The sequence below is a fragment of the Anomaloglossus baeobatrachus genome, chromosome 6 (assembly GCF_048569485.1).
Source record: "Anomaloglossus baeobatrachus isolate aAnoBae1 chromosome 6, aAnoBae1.hap1, whole genome shotgun sequence".
Classification (NCBI taxonomy): domain Eukaryota; kingdom Metazoa; phylum Chordata; class Amphibia; order Anura; family Aromobatidae; genus Anomaloglossus; species Anomaloglossus baeobatrachus.
The window spans coordinates 112,242,488-112,264,931 of record NC_134358.1 but is presented as its reverse complement, the minus strand read 5'-3'; the positions used below and the strand labels follow the sequence as shown (position 1 = coordinate 112,264,931).

Here is a 22,444-nt window from a genome sequence, read left to right as displayed (position 1 = left end):
AGCTGTGCAGTGCCGTGCACGTGATCGGTGAGTATGAGAGGGGGGGGGGGGGGGGAGAGAGAGAGCGACCGACCGACAGAGAGAGATAGAGAGACCAGGAGTGATCCTAAACAATTTAGATTGTTCTGCTGGACATGATGAGCATGCTCCATAGAACATGACGGAATCAGTCAGCGGATTCCGCCGCTTGGCGCATTGCGACGGAATCCACCACCATAGATAATCATTAGACACCTTGGCGGATTCCAATGGAATCTGCCAAGGTGCGTTGTTTTAACGACACCAAAAATGCTACATTCTGTGTTCCCTCCGCCCGGCGCTCAGTCACAATAACGACTCTGCGTCGGCCAGCGGCTGCAACGCAGACACGTCACAGTGCGTCGTCAATACAAGTCTATGGAGAATAGCACAGTCCGTTAACGGTCTGCACTATTTTCCATAGCGGTGCATTGCGATAAACCCAAGTGTGAAAGCACCCTTAAATAATGATCGTTAGACACAATGTACAGTCTCTATGTTCAGATACCATAAATTATGCTATTCATTTGAATACATAAATTCGGACGTTTTGTACAAACATTTCCATTGATGATGTACAAAGAAAATGTCATTGATTTTAGTGATTCAAATTTCTTTGTCGCTCCATTGGGAGACCCAGACAATTGGGTGTATAGCTTCTGCCTCCGGAGGCCACACAAAGTATTACACTTTAAAAAGTGTAACCCCTCCCCTCTGCTATACACCCTCCCGTGCATCACGGGCTCATCAGTTTTATGCTTTGTGTTGAAGGAGGCACACATGCACTCATGCTCCCATTTTAGTCAGCAGCAGCTGCTGATTATATCGGATGGAAGAAAAGAGGGCCCTAACAGGGCCCCCGGCATGCTCCCTTCTCACCCCACTAAGTCGGCGGTGTTGTTAAGGTTGAGGTACCCATTGCGGGTACACAGGCAGGAGCCACATGCCGTTTTCCTTCCCCATCCCTTAGGGGCTCTGGGGAAGTGGGATCCTATCCGGTCATCCAGGCACTGGGACCGGGCTCCCTCCGCAGCCCCTGTGGGATTCTGACGGACAGGAGACTGAGTATCATCAGGGACAGGGCCCTGCATCTACAGGTACTCTGTGTCCCCTTGGGGACGGTGCATAGAGCACCTGGACCTCAGACGCTGCAGCGACTGCAGTGATTGGTATGACGCCGGGACTACCGCGCCGACCGCGCCTGCTTGCCGGCCGCGGTGTTAACTTTAGTCCACGGTTTTTGCGGCCTAGTGCCTTAAACTCCCGTCCCCGGCCCTGCCAGTCAGGGGGTAGGGCGGGACGGTCGGTCGGACGCCGACAGTGAGGGCTGGAGCACACTTGGCTGTCCTCCCCCCCCCCCCCCCCCTCACTAATCACTCTATGGCACAGATCCCCGCACAGGTACTCAGTGTCCCCTTGGGGACGGTGCATGGAGCACCTTGGCACTTGGCAGCGATTGCGGGGTTGGTACGGGACTACCGCGCCGACCGTGCCTGCTGGCCGGCCGCGGTTTTTAACTTTAGCCCCCGGCTTTTGCGGCCTAGTGCCTTAAACTCCCGCCCCCGGACCTGCCAGTCAGGGGGAAGGGCGGGACGGTCGGGCTGACGCCGACAGTGAGGGCTGGAGCAGACTGGGCTGTTTTCCTCCCCCCTCACTAATCTCTCTACGGCACAGATCCCCACACAGGTACTCAGTGTCCCCTTGGGGACGGTGCATGGAGAACCTTGGCCTCAGACTTGGCGGCGACTGCGGGGGTAGTACACTACCGCGCCGACCGCGCCTGCTGGCCGGCCGAGGTTTTTAACTTTAGCCCCCGGCTTTTGCGGCCTAGTGCCTTAAACTCCCGCCCCCGGACCTGCCAGTCAGGGGGAGGGGCGGGACGGTCGGTCTGACGCCGACAGTGCGGGCTGGAGCACACTTGGCTGGCCTCCGCCCCCCTCACTTTTCACTCCGGGACACCAGATTCCCGCACTTTTGTGGTTACGCCCACGGCTCCCTCTTCCCCTGTAAACGCCGACAGCCATGTTTTTAAGCAGCACACACTGCTTGAGCGGTCGGTAAGCCAGGTGGCATCTTCCCATCGGGCTGGGCCACCTAGAGGGCTGAACTGTGTATGTATATGTGTGTGTATATATATATATATATATATATATATATATATATATAATATTGTATGCATTTTCACAGTTCGGCTGTACATACTCAGTGATCACTGTGAGCATTGCTCGGGCCATGTGGCACTCGCTCAGCCGGAGCCTGGGGCACTGGTTGGAACTTTCACAATCCAGGGCTCAGTCTATGGACATATGGTCTGATAAGATACTAGAAGCTTGCAGCCCAGACCGGCCCCTTACACAGGCCCCGGGCACTGCGGGATCACTCACAGGCCCCTCTCGGTCCGCGACGCGGCGTGCTCCTGGGGGGGCCTCTAGTTATTACGTAGGGGACTCCGACACGGACTGCAGTCCCAGACCGGCTAAGCGGGCTTGCTTAGAATCTTCCCCGACTTCATCAAGGGTCTCAGCTTGAGGACTCTCTAGAGGATGAGGCGGAGGTCGCAGCCCAGGACTCTGTCCGGACGTGGCTCTCAATGCTTCAGAGATGCTGTCCAGAAGCACAGGGCTTTCCCGGACAAGCGTTCTACTAAACGTCCCAGGCGTCGGTATTTTCATCCTACGCCATGAATGCTGTCCTGGACTCGGCTTGCCGTACAGCGGTAGCATCCGCCAAACCGGTGGCAGTCCGCAGGCCCATGTGACTACGAGAATGGAAGGCAGACTCTGCTTCCAAGAAGCTCTTGTCCGGTTTGCCATTTTCTGGTGACCGATTGTTTGGCGCACATTTGGATGAATCGATTGAGCATTCCAAAGGAACGGTCTCGTGCTTACCCAGCCCATACCAAAGAGACCTTAGCACCCTCAGCTAGGTCCCCATCCTTATCGTCCAACAGGCCACAGAAGAGCCAGAGAAACTCTTCTGCATGGCGGTCCAGGTCAGGGGAGCGGTCTCCACATGTCCAAGACCGTTGGATGAGAGACATTCTGTCTCACGGTTACAGGATAGAGCTCAGTTCTCGTCCCCCGACTCGTTTCTTCACAACATCTCCGCCCTCCGAGCGAGCTGATGCACGTTTTCAGGCGGTGAACACTCTGAAGGCAGGAGGAGTTGCGTTACCCGTTCCCCTTCAAGAACGTAGTCGCGGTTTTTACTCCAACTTGTTCGTGGTACCAAGAAAGGACGGATCATTCCGCCCCGTTCTGGACTTCACACTGCTCAACAGACATGTGAGAACCTGACGGTTCTGGATGGAATCTCTCCGCTTTGTCATCGCCTCGATGGCACAAGGAGACTTCCTAGCATCAATCGACATCAGAGATGCTTATCTCCATGTGCCGATTGCACCAGAGCATCAACACTTCCTGCGTTTCGCCATCGGGGACGAACACCTTCAGTTCGGGGCACTGCCTTAGGCCTGGAAACAGCCCCACGGGTCTTCACCAAGGTCATGGCAGCAGTGGTGGCGGTCCTACACTCTCAGGACCACTCGGTGATCACTTACCTAGACGATCTTCTAGTCAAGACACCCTCCTGGGTGGCATGTCAACACAACCTGACCATTGCTCTGGAGACTCTCCAGGGGTTCGGGTGGATCATCAAATTTCCAAGGTCAAAACTGACACCGACCCAATCACTGACTTACCTCGGGATGGAGTTTCATACTTTCTCAGCGATAGTGAAGCTTCCGCTGCATAATCAGCGTTCACTACAGACAGGGGTGCACTCTCTCCTTCGGGACCAGTCACACCCCTTGAGGCGCCTCATGCACTTTCTAAGGAAGATGGGGGCAGCAAGGGAGGCAGTTCCCTTGCGCAGTTTCGTCTGCGTCCGCTTCTATCGGACACCGCAAATGGGACAGGAGGTCGACGTCCCTAGATAAGAATGTCTCTCTTTCCTTTGCAGCAAAACCTCTCTTCAGTGGTGTCTTCTTTCCACTTCCTGGGCGAAGGAAAAATCCTTCCGGCCCCCAGCCGGGGCTGTGGCGACGGACGTGAGTCTGTCAGGGTGGGGAGCGGTTGTCCTCCACCACTCGGTTCAGGGAACCTGGACTCCGACAGAGTCCTCCCTTCAGATCAATGTTCTGGAGATAAGGGCAGTGTATCTAGCCCTAAAGGCGTTCCAGCGGTGGCTGGAGGGCAGGCAGATCCGAATTAAGTCGGACAACGCCGCGGCGGTTGCGTACATCAACCACCAGGGCGGCACACGCAGTCGTCAAGCCTTCCGAGAAGTTTGGCGGACTCTGCTGTGGGCGGAAGCCACGGCCTCCACCATCTCCGCAGTTCACATCCCGGGCGTAGAAAACTGGGAAGCAGATTTCTCAGTCGCCAGGACATGGACGCAGGGGAATGGTCTCTTCACACGGACGTGTTTCTAGAGATATGTTGCCGCTGGGAAACGCCGGACGTCGATCTAATGGCGTCTCGGCACAACAACAAAGTCCCGGCATTCATGGCTCGGTCCAAGGATCACAGAGCTCTGGCGGCGGACGCGCTAGTTCAGGACTGGTCGCGGTTTCGACTGCCTTATGTATTTCCTCCTCTGGCACTACTGCCCAGAGTGTTACGCAAGATCAGGTCTGACTGTCGCCGCGCCATCCTCGTCGCTCCAGACTGGCCGAGGTGATCGTGGTACCCGGATCTGTGGCTCCTCACGGTGGGTCAACCGTGGGCACTCCCAGACCGACCAGACTTGCTGTCTCAAGGGCCATTTTTCCTTCTGAATTCTGCGGCCCTAAACCTGACTGGGTGGCCATTGAGTACTGGCTCCTAGTGTCATCAGAGATATCTCCAGATGTCATTGACATCATGAGACAGGCCAGGAAGCCAACGTCCACCAAGATCTATCACAGGACTTGGAGGATCTTCTTATCCTGGTGCTCTGATCAGGGTTTTACTCCCTGGCCGTTTGCCTTGCCCACTTTTCTTTCTTTCCTTCAATCTGGAATGGACAAGGGCTTGTCTCTCGGCTCTCTCAAGGGACAAGTATCGGCGCTTTCCGTGTTTTTTTCAAAAGCGTCTAGCCAGGCTTCCGCAGGTCCGCACGTTCCTGCAGGAGGTTGGCCACATAGTCCCACCTTACAAGCGTCCGTTAGCACCCTCGGATCTTAACAGGGTGCTGACGACTCTTCAGAAGTCACTTTTCGAGCCGATGCGGGATCTCTCTATCTCGCCTTTCGCAAAAGGTAGCCTTCCTAGTGGCAGTCACATCACTCAAAGGAGTGTCTGAGCTAGCAGCGCTGTCATGCAAAGCCCCCTTCCTGGTGTCTCACCAGGAAAAGGTGGTTCTACGTCCGGTCCCGTACTTTCTCCCTAAGGTATCCCCGTTTCATCTCAATCAGGATATCTTCTTACTCGCTTTGGGTCCGCATCCAGTTCACCAATGTGAATAGGATTTGCATTTATTAGATCTGGTGAGAGCACTCCGGCTCTACATTTCTCGCACGGCGCCCCTGCGCCGGTCTGATGCGCTCTTGTCCTTATCGCGGGCCAGAGTAAGGGATTTCAGGTTTTCAAGTCAATCTTGGCTCGGTGGTTCAAGGAACCGATTCTTGAAGCCTACTGTTCTTTTGGGCTTCCGATTCCTTCAGGGCTGAAAGCCCATTCTGCCAGAGACGTCGGTGCTTCCTGGGCATTGCGACACCAGGCTACGGCTTAGCAGGTGTGTCAGGCGGCTACCTGGTCGAGTCTGCACACTTTCACGAAACATTATCAGGTGCATGCCGATGATTCGGCAGATGCCAGCCTAGGTAGGCGACTCCTTCAGGCGGCAGTTGCCCACCTGTAAGAGGGGGCCGTTTTTTCGGCTCTTTTTATCGAGGTATTCCTTTACCCACCCAGGGATTGCTTTTGGACATCCCAATTGTCTGGGTCTCCCAATGGAGCGACAAAGAAGAAGGGAATTTTGTTTACTTACCGTAAATTCCTTTTCTTCTAGCTCCTATTGGGAGACCCAGCACCCGCCCCTGTTCCCTTCGGGCTGTTGTTCTTTTGTGTACACATGTTGTTCATGTTGAATTGTTCTGTTGGTTCATGGTTTCAGTTCTCCGAACATCCTTCGGATTGAATTTACCTTAGACCAATTTATAAGTTTCCTCCTTCCTGCTTTGGCACCAAAACTGATGAGCCCGTGATGCACGGGAGGGTGTATAGCAGAGGGGAGGGGTTACACTTTTTAAAGTGTAATACTTTGTGTGGCCTCCGGAGGCAGAAGCTATACACCCAATTGTCTGGGTCTCCCAATAGGAGCTAGAAGAAAAGGAATTTACGGTAAGTAAACAAAATTCCCTTCTTTCCCTAATGTATTTCACAGTTTATATCATTAACAACATTATTGTTGCCTTGGAACATAGTCAACCAGTCACAAAGTCATGCTTATTTTGGACTTTTATTTCCACTACTACTTTTTCCAGTCTAATCGTTGAATGAGCAAACGATCTCTATTTTCATTACACAATTTTAGAAAGATGAACGAGAATTTTTGTGGTCTTCTGAACGATATCATGCGCGATGGACAGACATTTTCGGACATATAGTTGAGTCACTCAACTCATTGATATTTTACAATTATTGTGGATGAAGGGTCATTAGCATTAGTATTTTGTCGGATTGTTGACGAGGATAAATGTGATTATAGTTACTACAACAATTTTACAATGAATTTGTTTCCTTCTGGGAGCTGTTGACTTTGTCATAGGGTCAGCAGAGGAAGTGATTAAAATCATTGGTCACAACACCACCTGCTATGCTTTGAGCGGCGTAAGCACACGCCAGCACGACAGCTCGAATTGCACAAATGCGCTGCTGTTGAGTCTTGAGCAGCACATGGTTCTTGAATCTCTGAGTTGCTTGTTGTTGAAAGGGTGGGCAATCCTCCTTGAGTGGCAATTCTGGTTCAGTTGCTTGATGCTACTGTAACACATTAACGGTCTCTCAGTGCTATCCTAACCATATTTCTATATAACTAATAAGGCCTCTGAACAAGCACAAGGCTCAAGTGAGCAATGATTAGGAGAATTGTTCTCCAAACTCCTGACTTTGCAGGACTGATAACAGCACCTACATCAGGAGGTGAGGAAAGAAGAGTGAGCATCTAGCTGCTGTAAAGAAATGAATTGGCTGGAGGGAGCTGACTGGGGTCTCATGAGTTAACTCATCAGTCAGGAAAGTAACTTCTGCTCATAATTGGCCAGGCTCTTTTGGTTGCTCTCATTGGCAACAAGCTGTACACTATGTAAGATAAAAGCTGCTACAGCAAGAAAATGACTGCAGATGTAAAAAGTAAGTAATTTGCAAACTTGCTTATGTTTATGATGTCTTAGATAAGTAGACCAGTTACATAATTTGAGAATACCCTTTTAAGGTTTATTTATATCAGACCAGTGTCTAAAGTTTTTTTTAGATATCTTGAACTCCAGTAAGTTCTCCAAACATAACTGGGCAATACGAGTACAGAAACTTTGATCTCGGCCTTTCCCTTTCCCTTTCCCTTGATAATAATACTCAAATCACATGGTCCACAGGGACTCCTGTCTTACTGATATTTTTCATAACAGTGTTCCGATTGGGTAACTTGCCAAAGGCGTTACAGTGATTTCATTCTTTAAGTTCCATTCTTTGTTCCATGTAGTAGAGTCTCTGTCTGGTGTTGCTAGTGTGGTGTTCTTTGGGTGACCGTGCCAAACAAAGGAAGACACAATCAGGCGCCGCTGTTGTAATCACCAATCGGAACAGAGGGGCGTGAAAAAGGCAACGCAAAGGCTCTGTAGCGATCACCAATCGGAACAGGGGTGTGAAAAGAGGCAACGCAAAACATGTCTAGGGGTAAACACCACACCTCTATCAAGGTCTGAGTCGTCGCACAGCGATGCGTGTGACACGCCCCAACGACTGTCGAGGTTGCTATGATCGCTGCTCCGTCGCTGCTTAAAATTACATGTTTGACAGATAACTAGCGATCATGTAAGGTCGCAGTTACGTCACAGGAAATGGTGACGTAACAGCGACATCGCTGTCGTTGTGTGTGAACCCAGCTTTAGACTAATCTGTCTCTTTCCATTGTGTTCTTTGGCAAACTCAAGTCACATCTTTCGGTTCTTTGCAGAGATGAAGGGCTTCTTGGCTGGAACATGTGCATTCGAGCCTACTGCTCTTAGCTGTCGCACCACAATTTGGCCACTCATTTTGACCCCGTATTTCTTTGTCGCTCTATTGGGAGACCCAGACAATTGGGTGTATAGGCTATGCCTCCGGAGGCCGCACAAAGTATTACACTCAAAAGTGTTAAGCCCCTCCCCTTCTGCCTATACACCCCCGTGCTCCCACGGGCTCCTCAGTTTTTTGCTTTGTGCGAAGGAGGTCAGACACGCACGCACAGCTCCACAGATTGGTCAGCAGCAGCTGCTGACCATGTCGGATGGAAGAAAAGTGGGCCCATATAGGGCCCCCAGCATGCTCCCTTCTCACCCCACTCTTGTCGGCGGTGTTGTTAAGGTTGAGGTATCCATTGCGGGTACGGAGGCTGGAGCCCACATGCTGTTTTCCTTCCCCATCCCCCTCAGGGTTCTGGTGGAAGTGGGATCCTATTGGTCTTCAGGCACTGAGACCGTGCTTCATCCACAACTCCTGTGGAGCCTGCTGGATAGGAGCCGGGTATCGTTCAGGGACATGGCCCTGCTACTTGGAGGTACTCTGTGTCCCCGTGGGGACCGCGCACAGCAACACTCCAGCTTTGCTGGGTGTGCTAGTGCACCGGGGACCGCGGAGCTGACCGGGTTAATATGTGCCATTACACACTCAGCGTTGCTGAGTGTGTTTATGTATAGGGACTGCCGCATTGACCGCCGCTGCCTTGGAAATACTGCGGCGCGGCTGGGACTTGTAGTGCGCCGGGGACTTCCACGCCGGCCGCGCTTTTACGGCGGCCGCGTTTATTACTAGAGTCCCCGGCTTTTTGCGGCCTAGTTTCCTTTCCTCCCGCCCATAGCCCTGACAGGCAGGGGAAGGGTGGGACGCTGCATAGAACGAGCAGCACTGAGGGCTGGAGCATGCTTTGCATACTCCACTCCCCTCACTGTGCACAGTGCAGGCACCAGTTCCCGCTCTTTCTGGGTCACGCCCACGGCTCCCTCCTCTCCTCAGGACGCATTCCTGTCAGCTCCTCGGACGCTGCAGAGGGGGACAAAATCTGGGAGACCCAGGCAGGGACTCTGGTGGCCTCACAACCGCTTTAAGCGGGTGGTAAGCAGCACCTGTGGTGCTAGCCCCATTGTGCAGTAGTGTAACATTATATGTTTATTTTACACTGTATAGTGCACAGTTGATTTCTGGCTATATACCCTATTGTGTTGCTCAGGGAAGATAATAGCATGGCGCCCACGAAAGGCAGGGGTGCCAAAACACAGGCTTATTATGTTGCCTGCGCCGCATGTACGACCCCGCTACCGGCAGGTTCCACTGACCCTCATTGTCTGCACTGTTCGGCCCCTGTGGCACTTGCTCAGCCAGAACCTCTGCTAGGGGGGGCCCAGGGGGAGCCACCTGCTAACACTGTTCAGGTGACAGGGACGGAGTTTTCAAAACTCTCTGAGACTATGGCTAAGATACTAGAAGCCTTGCAGTCCAGGCCGGTATCTCAGCACAGGGACTCTGTTGATTCTTTGTTCCCGGGCCCACCTCAGCTGGACCAACAATGTCCTCCCGGGGTATCTCATGGATCCCAAGCTGAGGGTTCTGACACAGACCCCAGCCCCAGACCGACTAAGCGAGCTCGCTTAGATTTTCCCTCGACATCATCATATTGTTCAGGGTCTCAGCGAGGGGAATCGCTGGTCGATGACGCGGAAGTAGCTGATCAGGATTCTGATCCTGAGGCCGCTCTCAATCTTGATACTCCGGACGGGGACGCCATAGTGAACGACCTTATTGCGTCCATCAATCGTATGTTGGATATTTCTCCCTCAGCTCCTCCGGCGGAGGAGTCTGCTTCCCTGCAGGAGAAATTCCGTTTCGGGTTTCCCAAGCGTACACCGAGTATGTTTCTGGACCACTCTGATTTCAGAGAGGCAGTCCAGAATCACCATGCTTGTCCAGATAAGCGTTTTTCTAAGCGCCTTAAGGATACACGTTACCCTTTCCCCCCTGACGTGGTCAAGGGCTGGACTCAGTGTCCCAAGGTGGATCCTCCAATCTCCAGACTGGCAGCTAGATCCATACTTGCAGTGGAAGATGGGGCTTCACTCAAAGATGCCACTGACAGGCAGATGGAGCTCTGGTTGAAATCCATCTATGAAGCTATCGGCGCTTCTTTTGCCCCAGCATTCGCAGCCGTATGGGCGCTACAAGCTATCTCAGCAGGTCAAGCGCAAATTGACGCAGCCACACGCACGTCCGCGCCACAGGTGGCGTCCATAACCACTCAGACGTCGGCATTTGCGTCTTACGCTATTAATGCTATCCTGGACTCTGCGAGCCGTACGGCGGTTGCAGCCGCCAATTCGGTGGTACTCCGCAGGGCCTTGTGGCTACGGGAATGGAAGGCAGATTCTGTTTCCAAAAAGCGCTTAACCAGTTTGCCAATTTCGGGCGAACGATTGTTTGGCGAGCGTTTAGATGAAATCATCAAACAATCCAAGGGAAAGGATACATCCTTACCCCATCCCAAACCGAACATACCCCAACAGAGGAAGGGGCAGTCGAGGTTTCGGTCCTTTCGGGGCGCGGGCAGGTCCCAATTCTCCTCGTCCAAAAGGCCTCAGAAAGATCAAAGGAACTATGATGCATGGCGGTCTAAGTCACGTCCTAAACAGACCACCGGAGGTGCCGCTACCAAAGCGGCTTCCTCATGACTTTCGGCATCCTCACTCCGCATCCTCGGTCGGTGGCAGGCTCTCCCGCTTTTGCGACACCTGGCTGCCACGGGTAAAAGACCGTTGGGTGAGAGACATTCTGTCTCACGGTTACAAGATAGAGTTCACCTCTCGTCCCCCGACAAGATTCTTCAGGGCATCCCCGCCTACCGAGCGAGCCGAGGCTCTTCTGCAGGCGCTGGGCATTCTGAAGGCAGAAGGAGTGGTGGTCCCTGTTCCTCTTCAGCAACAGGGCCACGGTTTTTACTCCAACTTGTTTGTGGTCCCAAAGAAGGACGGGTCTTTTCGACCTGTCCTGGACCTGAAACTTCTCAACAAACACGTAAAAACCAGGCGGTTCCGGATGGAATCCCTCCGCTCCGTCATCGCCTCAATGTCCCAGGGAGATTTCCTTGCATCGATCGATATCAAGGATGCTTATCTCCACGTACCGATTGCTCCAGAGCACCAGCGCTTCTTGCGCTTCGCCATAGGGAACGAACACCTGCAGTTCGTGGCACTGCCGTTCGGCCTGGCAACAGTCCCACGGGTTTTCACCAAGGTTATGGCTACTGTAGTAGCGGTCCTCCACTCTCAGGGTCACTCGGTGATCCCGTACTTGGACGATCTGTTGATCAAGGCACCCTCTCTAGAGGCATGCCAACACAGCCTCGACGCTACCCTGGAGACTCTCCAGAGTTTCGGGTGGATCATCAATTTTCCAAAGTCAAATCTGACACCGGCCCAATCGCTGACATACCTTGGCATGGAGTTTCATACCCTCTCAGCGATAGTGAAGCTTCCGCTGATCAAGCAGCGGTCACTACAGACAGGGGTACAATCTCTCCTTCAAGGTCGGTCACACACCTTGAGACGCCTCATGCACTTCCTGGGGAAGATGGTGGCAGCAATGGAGGCAGTTCCTTTCGCGCAGTTTCACCTGCGTCCTCTTCAATGGGACATCCTTCGCAAATGGGACAGGAAGCCGACGTCCCTCGACAGGAACGTCTCCCTCTCGCAGGCGACCAAAGCTTCCCTTCGGTGGTGGCTTCTTCCCACTTCATTATCGAAAGGGAAATCCTTCCTACCCCCATCCTGGGAGGTGGTCACGACGGACGCGAGTCTGTCAGGGTGGGGAGCGGTTTTTCTCCACCACAGGGCTCAGGGTACGTGGACCCAGCAAGAGTCCTCGCTTCAGATCAATGTTCTGGAAATACGGGCAGTGTATCTTGCCCTGAAAGCGTTCCAGCAGTGGCTGGAAGGCAAGCAGATCAGAATTCAGTCAGACAATTCCACAGCGGTGGCATACATCAACCACCAAGGCGGCACACGCAGTCGGCAAGCCTTCCAGGAAGTCCGGCGGATTCTACTGTGGGTGGAAGCCACGGCCTCCACCATCTCCGCAGTTCACATTCCAGGCGTGGAAAACTGGGAAGCAGATTATCTCAGTCGCCAGGGCATGGACACAGGGGAATGGTCCCTTCACCCGGACGTGTTTCAGGAGATCTGTTGCCGCTGGGGGGTGCCGGACGTCGATCTCATGGCGTCCCGGCACAACAACAAGGTACCAGCGTTCATGGCACGGTCTCAAGATCCCAGAGCTCTGGCGGCAGACGCCTTAGTTCAGGATTGGTCGCAGTTTCAGCTCCCTTATGTGTTTCCTCCGCTGGCACTGTTGCCCAGAGTGTTACGCAAGATCAGGGCCGACTACCGCCGCGTCATCCTCGTCGCACTTTTCTGTCCTTCCTTCAATCTGGACTGGAAAAGGGTTTGTCGCTCAGCTCCCTTAAGGGACAAGTCTCGGCGCTCTCTGTGTTTTTCCAGAAGCGCCTAGCCAGACTTCCACAGGTACGCACGTTCCTGCAGGGGGTTTGTCACATCGTCCCTCCTTACAAGCGGCCGTTAGAACCCTGGGATCTGAACAGGGTGCTGACGGTTCTTCAGAAACCACCATTCGAGCCAATGAGGGATATTTCTCTCTCACGCCTTTCGCAGAAAGTGGTTTTTCTAGTAGCAGTCACTTCACTTCGGAGAGTGTCTGAGCTAGCAGCGCTGTCATGCAAAGCCCCTTTCCTGGTGTTTCACCAGGACAAGGTGGTTCTGCGTCCGGTTCCGGAATTTCTCCCTAAGGTGGTATCCCCCTTTCATCTCAATCAGGATATCTCCTTACCTTCTTTTTGTCCTCATCCAGTTCACCAATGTGAAAAGGATTTGCACTTGTTAGATCTGGTGAGAGCACTCAGACTCTACATTTCTCGTACGGCGCCCCTGCGCCGCTCGGATGCACTCTTTGTCCTTGTCGCTGGCCAGCGTAAAGGGTCACAGGCTTCCAAATCAACCCTGGCTCGGTGGATCAAGGAGCCAATTATCGAAGCTTACCGTTCGTCTGGGCTTCCGGTTCCCTCAGGGCTGAAGGCCCATTCTACCAGAGCCGTGGGCGCGTCCTGGGCTTTGAGGCACCAGGCTACGGCTCAGCAGGTGTGTCAGGCGGCTACCTGGTCGAGCCTGCACACTTTCACGAAGCACTATCAGGTGCATACCTATGCTTCGGCGGATGCCAGCCTAGGTAGACGAGTCCTTCAGGCGGCGGTTGCCCACCTGTAGGAAGAGGCCGTTTTACGGCTCTTTTACGAGGTATTATTTTACCCACCCAGGGACTGCTTTTGGACGTCCCAATTGTCTGGGTCTCCCAATAGAGCGACAAAGAAGAAGGGAATTTTGTTTACTTACCGTAAATTCCTTTTCTTCTAGCTCTAATTGGGAGACCCAGCACCCGCCCCTGTTTTTTTGTGTACACATGTTGTTCATGTTGAATGGTTTCAGTTCTCCGATATTCCTTCGGATTGAAGTTACCTTAAACCAGTTTATAATTCTTTTTCCTCCTTCTTGCTTTTGCACCAAAACTGAGGAGCCCGTGGGAGCACGGGGGTGTATAGGCAGAAGGGGAGGGGCTTAACACTTTTGAGTGTAATACTTTGTGCGGCCTCCGGAGGCATAGCCTATACACCCAATTGTCTGGGTCTCCCAATTAGAGCTAGAAGAAAAGGAATTTACGGTAAGTAAACAAAATTCCCTTCTCTTTGTTCATTTCATGCAAATCTGTACAGCACTTTTATGGACATCAGATACAGACTGGCTATGTGCCCACAGTGATTTTTTTTTCTTTTTTTTTTTTTTCAGCACAAAAAAGCTGCTTTTTTGTGCTTCTTCATGCTTCTTTTCATGCTTCTTATATATTGAAATAGGAAAAAAAGCAGAAACAATTGACATGTCGGTTCTTTTTTTCAGCAACAAAAAAAGCAAGGAAAAAAAGAAGCACTATGGGCATAGCAAGTCACGATTCTCATAGAATTTGCTGGGATGCATTTTCCTTGCTGTTTATCGGTTAAAAAAGCAAGGAAAAAATTATTAATAATGTGATCAACCAATGAGGAATTTGTCAGCTGTTCCATAACCTTCTTTTTCTTTCTTTATTATACGGGACACTTGACTCAGAACAGGTGAATTCCATAGCTCATCTTTTTGGCTTTTGTCTGACTTTACTCAGAATAATCAGCCTCCTGACATCTGGTGATAAATGTGGCTTTGTCTTTGCCATGTTTTATCCGAAAAACACACAAAAAAAAAAAAACCATGACAAAGTATGCAAAACATTTGACCTGACAAATGTGGAAAACTAACACATAAAGGGAAAAAGCCGTGTCAAACACATTTTTCATCCTTAGAGCTGACGACCATTTGCTTTTGGTACTAAAATCATCAGGAAAATGGAATCACAACAACCAGACAGAAGTAGTCACACTTTTTTTTTTTTTTTTATTTAAAAAAAAAAAAGAAAAAGCAAAATTTTGGTCGCTGCTCTAAATCGGTTACAGAGGTGACATGTATAATATATACAGTGATACCTCGGTTTTCGTTGATAATTTGTCTGAATACAATGAATGGAAACCGAAACCGACTAAAACCAAAGCGATTATTTCCATAGGAATCAATGTAAATCCAATTAATTTGTTTTAGACACTCTAAAATACATACCAAAAATACATTTTATAGGGAATAAAGATAGTGATTTATACTAAAAACAAGAAATGAATATAAAATGAATATAAAACACTAATCTAAAGAATAAATACATTTTATCTTACATTTCTTACATACACTTTGAAACTGCCGAGCGGGGTGACACTCACATAATGCCACACAGACCAGGAGAATGCGTGGATCACCCTTTGTTGTCGCAAAATTAGCAGTGTAGTCACGCAGGCATGCCGACAAAAACAAACGGAAAAAAAGGCAAATTTTTAGTGGAAAAAAATAAACTAAAACTGAATCCAACGATGACAGAGATCAATGAAAACTGAGGTACCACTGTGTATGTATGTATGTATGTATGTGTGTGTGTGTGTGTGTGTGTGTGTGTGTGTGTGTGTGTACATATATATAAAGCTGAATGTATGTATGTCCAGGATTGGCATCTGCACCATCGCAGCTACAGCCACAGAATGTTTCTCACACCCCAAGAGCGTCATAGGCCATGTTGTGAGGCGAGATTTTAACCCCGCACGTTCCAATTTACCAATCAATTTTGCCCCTATCTACATAATGGGGAAAAAGTGAAACAAAAAGTGTATCCGCACCGTCGTATTTACAATCACGAAATTTTGCACAGACACCTCATGTGACCCAGGAAACGTCATAGACTATGTTTTGACAGGAAAATTTAACCCCGCGCTTTACAGTTACTCTTCAAAAAACATGCCTCCATTAAAGTAAATGGAGCCTGGAACTACAGGTTATTAGTAGGAGCTGTGATTGGTTGCTATAGGAAAAAAAGACATTCATAGTATTGGAAGCCTCTATGTGAGGTAATACAATGTTGGTGGGGAGACAGACGGTGAAAGAGACAGACGGTGAAAGAGACAGACGGTGAAAGAGACAGACGGTGAAAGAGACATACAGACCTGGAAAGAGACAGAGCTGGAAAGAGACAGACAGACATGCAGACAGGAACAAAGACAGGCAGACAGGGAAGGAAGAGACAGCCAGAGAGACAGACAAAGATAGATGGGGAAAGACACAGACTGGGAAAGAGACAGAGAAATAGAGACAGACAAGGAAAGAGACAGGCAGACAGGGAAAGAGACAGACAAGAAATGACACAGACAAAGAGATGGGGAGACAGACAGGGAAAGAGACAGACCTAGAAAGAGACAGATGGGAAAATAAACAGAGCGATAGAGACAGACTAAAAAAAGAGACAGACAGACGGGGAAAGAGACAGACGGGGAAAGAGACAGACAGGCAGACGGGGAAGAGACAGACGGAGCACATTACTTGGCCAATTTAGTTAAATCTGTGTGGAATATCTGTGGTGTTGAAATATATGTTGTGAAATGCTTCTATTAGCTTATTTTTTGCCTTTTAATAATTACATTTCTATCTATTTGTTTTGTGTTTTTTGTGTGCAGAATACATTTTTGTTAATACATTCTATTTTGTTAACAACAGTTATTAACCCGGGCGAAGGCGGGTAGTACAGCTAGTGTATGTATATGTATGTGTATATGTATGTGTGTGTATATGTATGTGTGTACATATAATTAATATATATATATATATATATATATATAATTATAGAGAATTTATTTAATATACATGCAGTATATACTAATTTGTTACTACCGAATACTGTAACAGCATTTATCACAATCATTTTATAGACTCCTGAAAATGTTACTTTGACATAATTTATATTCATGTATTATGCTATGTAACAATTGTTTAATAAAGCGAATTAATAAAAAAATGAACCCTGAACTACAGCATAATTAGCACCATCTTTTGCAGACCACTGCGGCGTCTCTTTTCTTTGGAACAAGGCACACCGTGGCATCCAGACAAAACTTGCAAGAGGATAATAAGCAAATCTATTATAAGTAAGTCAGGACAATTTCATGTTCTTTGTAACAATTCACTTCCACTAAGAGCCGCTTTACACGCTACGAGATCACTAAAGCGATGTCGTTGGGGTCACGAAATTTGTGACGCACATCCGGTCGCGTTAGCGATGTCGTTGCGTGTGACAGCTATGAGTGATTTTGAATCAGTGCAAAAACGTTCAAAATCGCTAATTGGTGACATGGGAGTCCATTCCCAATTATCGTTGCTGCTGCAGGTACGATGTTCGTCGTTCCTGCGGCAGCACACATCGCTATGTGTGACACCGCAGGAACGAGGATACTCACCTTACCTGCGGCCGCCGGCAATGAGGAAGAAAGGAGGTGGGCGGGATGTTACGTCCCTTCATCTCCGCCTCTCCGCTTCTATTGGCCGGCCACTTAGTGACGCCGAACGCACCTCCCCCTTGAGGGAGGGATTTTTCGGCAGTCACAGCGACGTTGCTAAACAGATATGTGCGTGTGACGCTGCCGTAGCGATAATGTTCGCTACGGCAGCGATCACCACATATCGGCCGTATGACGGGGGCGGGAGCTATTGCGCTCGACATCGCCAGCAAATGCTAGCAATGTCGCAGCGTTTAAAGCGGCCCTAAGGCTACTTACACACTTCAGTCTTTTTCCATCAGTCACAATCTGTTGCCTTGAGAAAATACGGTATCCTGCAACATATTTTGCAGGATTCCTTTTTTTTTTTTTTTTCCCCATAGACTTGTATTAGACTTGTATACGGATTGCGACTGATGGCCTTGCGTTGCAGCCGTAGCACGACGGATCAGTTGTGGAATGACTGACCGTCGGACGGAAGCAACGCACAATGTATTGTTTTTCTGAGCATCAAAAAAACGCACTGCATAGGATTCCGTTCCAATCCATCAAGAGATATAATGGATGTCTATGGTGCAGGATTCCACCGTAATCCGTCACACGACGGAATCCAGTGTTGGATTCCGTGATTTTCTACTGAGCATGCCCAGTATGTCTGGTACTCCCATTGGGCTGTCGTAAAACGTACGCATAACGGACGCGACGGATCAATTTTTAGACACAGGATTCCATTGAACAGAATCCTGTGAAATAACTCGTCCATTGCGTCCGTTGACAGCTAAAAAAACTAAAGATCCATCGTTCAGTCGCAACAACGGACCTGGCGGATTTGAAACGACTGAAGTATGAAAGCAGCCTTGAATCATCTATCAAGGAAAATATTATAACTTATTTGTATTATAATTTATTTGACAGTGAAATAACTCTTACTTTCCTTACTGTCAACAGGAAAGCAAAATTGTGATACTTTAGAAAATGTATCACCTGAACATTTAGAAACATCTTGTAATTCTGCAACCAGAAGAAAACAGGTGAGGCCTAACCAAAGTAACGTATAGGGACTGTGTCATTAAAAAAATGACCTACTGTTTAAATTTGCCATTATGGTAAATTCATTTTCTCTATCGCTTTCATTGGGGGACACAGGACCATGGCTTATGCTGCTGTGACTAGGAGGCTGACACTAAGTGAACATAAAAAGAGTTAGCTCCTCCCTGGCAGTGTACACCCCGAGCCGGAGACGGTACTATGCCAATTTTTTTTGCTTAGTGTCGTAGGAGGCTGATGTGGGCCCATATCTCTGTGGGCCAACCTCAGCCTAGGCTATTTCCTTTTTTCCGTTTTTTTTCAACCTATACGGCGCCGCTCAGCGTTCTCATCCTTTTTACGCTTTTTATCTCTTCTGCAGGGTTAAAGATCCTGCATCAGAGAGTATCCTCGCCTGCTCTTTCCCTACAGGGTATCGTCCCCACTCGAGACACAGCCCTTATCCACCTCCGGCCCCATGGTACCACCCCAGGGGCTGATTGGGGTCCCACTCATTTATTTTTTTATGGGCTCACTCCCCGTCGACCCCTATGGTACCGTCCCAAGGGGTGTTTCGGGTGCAGACGGCGAGGGAAGCATCGCAAGCGCAGGAGCGCTCACAGCACCAGGCCTCCCCCAGCGTTCTCCCCTGTTTCACTGGGCCCAGGCAAAGGAGCACACACTGCAGCGCAGGAGCGCGCTGCAGTCTTCCACACAGCCCCCCAGCAGCCTCCCCTGGCACTTGCCAGCACAAGCCTGCACTCACCGGGGGCCTTCAGCAGCCAGGATGGGACCCAGGGATCTGGACACCACGCAGGGATGCAGGTAAGCCCTGTTCCGCGCGCAGCGCTGCGCTCCCGGCGGCCGCCGCTCACAAATTTAGTCCCCGGCTTCGGGCCTACCATTAGGCCGGGGCTCTCCGCCCCCCCGTTTGCGCGCGCGTGCGTCTGCCGGGCCCGCCCCCCCGCTTTTTCTGGCCAGCAACAGCAAGATCATCCCTAGCACGCCCACTCAGTAAAAAAAAAAAAAAAAAACGGGGCAAAAGCCCGTGTTTTTCTTGCAAACGGCCCACCTCAGCACAGGCAGGCCACTGAGCAGCAGGATCATCAATTTTCTGGTGGCTGCCCCCAGCTACTCTGAGCCTCCTGCTGACCCGGGGAGGACACAGGCCTGGGTGAGTGCTGTTTCTGATTAGGACCAGCAACTTTTCTTAAACTTTTTTCTTCTCACTTTTTTCCTGCCTATCTCCTGTCTCCTCCCTAGTGTCTCTAGTAGGAGCCCCCTGAGCAGCCATGCCTAACTCTAAGTCTTCCCGATCCAAACAGGTCCCTTTCATAATGCATTTTGCGTGCTCGTCCTGCAACGAAAAATTCTCCCAAGGCCAGGCTACCGCCCTCTGCGCAGCTTGCGTCCCTGACCCACAGCCCACGCAGATTGCCCCAGACGCCGCCGACACCCCCATCCCACTCGCTACTGCAGCAGTACAGGATGCACCGAGCCCCAATGCGCTCCCTCCCCCGGAGTGGCTGACTTCTCTCTCCCAGTCGGTGGATTCCCTGTCGAGGGCGTCTCAGACCATCGCGCAGGCTTTGCAGTCGCTCCCTACGCTCAGCCAGGCCCCGCAGGTCCAGCCGTCGCAGGATGACAGTCGGTCTGACCCAGAACCGACTACTGGAGCGCGGAAGCGGACCCGCACGGTCTCGTCTTCCGATTCCTCCCAGAGGTCCCTCTTCCCTCCAAGGCCCGAGAGCCACTCGTCTCCGAGACCGTGTGATGATTCAGGGGAAGAGACGGATGCAGCCTCCCTTATGGACTCGGATCAGGCAGCCGACGTCAGGCGTATGGTGGACAGCCTGGTCGACGCGGTGAATACGACGCTGAAGCTACAGCCTGACTCTGCCACCACCCAGAGCTCACAGGTATCTTTCAAACGACTTAAGCGTGTTCACAGGTATTTCTGCGATCATCCGGAGTTCGCTGAGATCTTACGCAAGCACAGACAGCAACCGGACAAGACGTTCAACAACGGTAAATCGATTGATTTACACTATCCCTTCCCCGAAGATCTCAGGAAGGAATGGGCGGGCTCTCCGGTGGTCGACCCTCCGGTCTCCCGTCTGGCCTCGCATACAGTTCTATCTCTGCCGCAGGGAACATCGCTCCGTGATGCCACGGACCGTAACATCGAGAGATTCGCCCGTTCGGCTTTTGAGGCGGCAGGCGCGGCACTGTCTCCGGCCTTCGCCGCCGTCTGGGTAGCTAAGGCCATGGTGACCTGGGCCGACACCCTCCGCAGAGGGCTTCGCTCGCAGTCGGGCGATCCCGAGCTTGTCAACATGGCTGCACAGATTGCCCTGGCGGGTGAGTACATCATTAACGCATCTCTGTCTACAGCCAATTGCGCAGCACAAGCGGCCAGCAACACGGTGGCAATCCGCCAGGCAGTCTGGCTCAGAGCCTGGAATGCAGACGTGGCTTCAAAGAAATCACTTACCGCCCTCCCGTTTGCAGGAGGCCGACTGTTTGGGGACAGGCTAGATCAGATTATCGCCGAGGCTACGGGAGGAAAGAGCACCTCCCTTCCACAGCTGAGACCAAGGCAATTCCCACGCCGCCAGCCTACCTCAGGTTTTCGCCCCTTTCGCAGCTTCAGTTCCCCAGCACAGCCTAGGAGGAACAGATCCCCGCAGAGAAGCAGGAAGAACCTATCTTTCAAAACAAATCCCTCCTGGCGTTCCAGACCACGCCAGCCTGCCAAACCAGCATCTAGATCTCAGCGATACTCATCCAAATGACTCCTGGTCTTCGCGCGTCAGCGCAGACCAGGTGGGGGGGGGCGCCTTTCTCTGTTCCAACACGTCTGGCTCCCTTTGATCACAGACGCTTGGGTCAGAGAAATCCTAGTCTCGGGTTACAAGATAGAATTTACGTCAATTCCTCCAAGCCGCTTCTTTCTTTCCCATCCTCCCGAGTCGGACGCGCGAGCTCGCCCCTTTTTTCGCGCCATCAAATCACTGCACCGCTCAGGGGTCGTGATTCCGGTTCCAGATTCGGAGCGGTTCAGAGGAGTTTACTCCAACCTCTTTGTTGTCCCCAAGAAGGATGGCACTGTGCGCCCTGTTCTCGACCTCAAGATCCTCAACAGGTACGTCAGAACCCGAAGATTTTGCATGGAGTCCCTCCGATCGGTGATTGCCTCCATGGAGGTCGGCGAATTCCTCGCCTCTCTGGACATACAGGACGCATATCTGCATATCCCGATTGCACACCAGCACCAAAGATTCCTACGCTTTGCCGTAGCACACGATCATTATCAGTTCACTGCCCTACCGTTTGGTCTTGCTTCCGCACCTCGAGTGTTCACGAAAGTCATGGCCGCTGCCATGTCGATCCTGCACTCCAGAGGTGTTTTGGTAATTCCATACCTGGACGACTTACTGATCAAAGGGTCCTCTTTCAACTACTGTCGTCTAAGTGTCCAGGTCACCATCGACACTCTATCCCGTCTCGGTTGGCTCATCAATCGGAAGAAGTCCTTGTTGACCCCGGCTCGCCGGATTACCTTCCTAGGCATGGAGTTCAATACCATCCAAGGACGCGTGTTCCTTCCACAGGAAAAGATTGTCTCCCTCTGGAAAGACGTCCAGACCCTCCACCACTCCAGGGCGGTGTCCATACGATTTGGTATGAGGGCCCTAGGTCGGATGGTGGCGGCAATAGAGGCGGTTCCGTTTGCCCGCTTCCACCTTCGCCCTCTTCAGCTATTCCTGCTGCACAATTGGGACAAGTCTCTATTCACCTTGGATCGCAAGATACGTTTGTCCCCGAACGTCCGCCACTCGCTGCGCTGGTGGACCAACAGCCAGAATCTCGTCAAAGGAACGTCGTTCTTACCGGTGCACTGGAAGACGGTCACCACCGATGCCAGCCTTCTGGGCTGGGGAGCGGTCTTCCAGCACCACACGGCTCACGGTCAGTGGTCCTACCAGGAAAGCCGGCTCCCGATCAATGTTTTGGAGATCAGAGCAGTCCTACGAGCCCTGCAAGCTTTTCAACACCTTCTCCAAGGGTCTCCAATCAGGATACAATCGGACAACGCCACGGCGGTGGCATACATCAATCATCAGGGCGGCACGAGGGGCGTCATTGCGATGAGAGAGGTGAAGAGGATCATAAAGTGGACAGAGTCTCACAACGCCAGGATCTCCGCGGTACA

The 22,444-nt window shown here is 51.1% G+C and overlaps 1 protein-coding gene across 3 annotated transcripts in view; it reads left to right on the top strand.

Moving 5' to 3' along the window:
* The window catches only part of TERF1 (telomeric repeat binding factor 1), a 99,029-nt gene that overhangs the window by 63,796 nt on the left and 12,789 nt on the right, over positions 1-22,444 (top strand). For all 3 annotated transcript variants that reach the window (XM_075353176.1, XM_075353175.1, XM_075353174.1), the window contains 2 exons: positions 16,766-16,854; positions 18,151-18,233. In XM_075353176.1, coding sequence (XP_075209291.1) covers positions 16,766-16,854; positions 18,151-18,233 — 172 coding nt within the window. The remainder of the gene's footprint in view (positions 1-16,765; positions 16,855-18,150; positions 18,234-22,444) is intronic.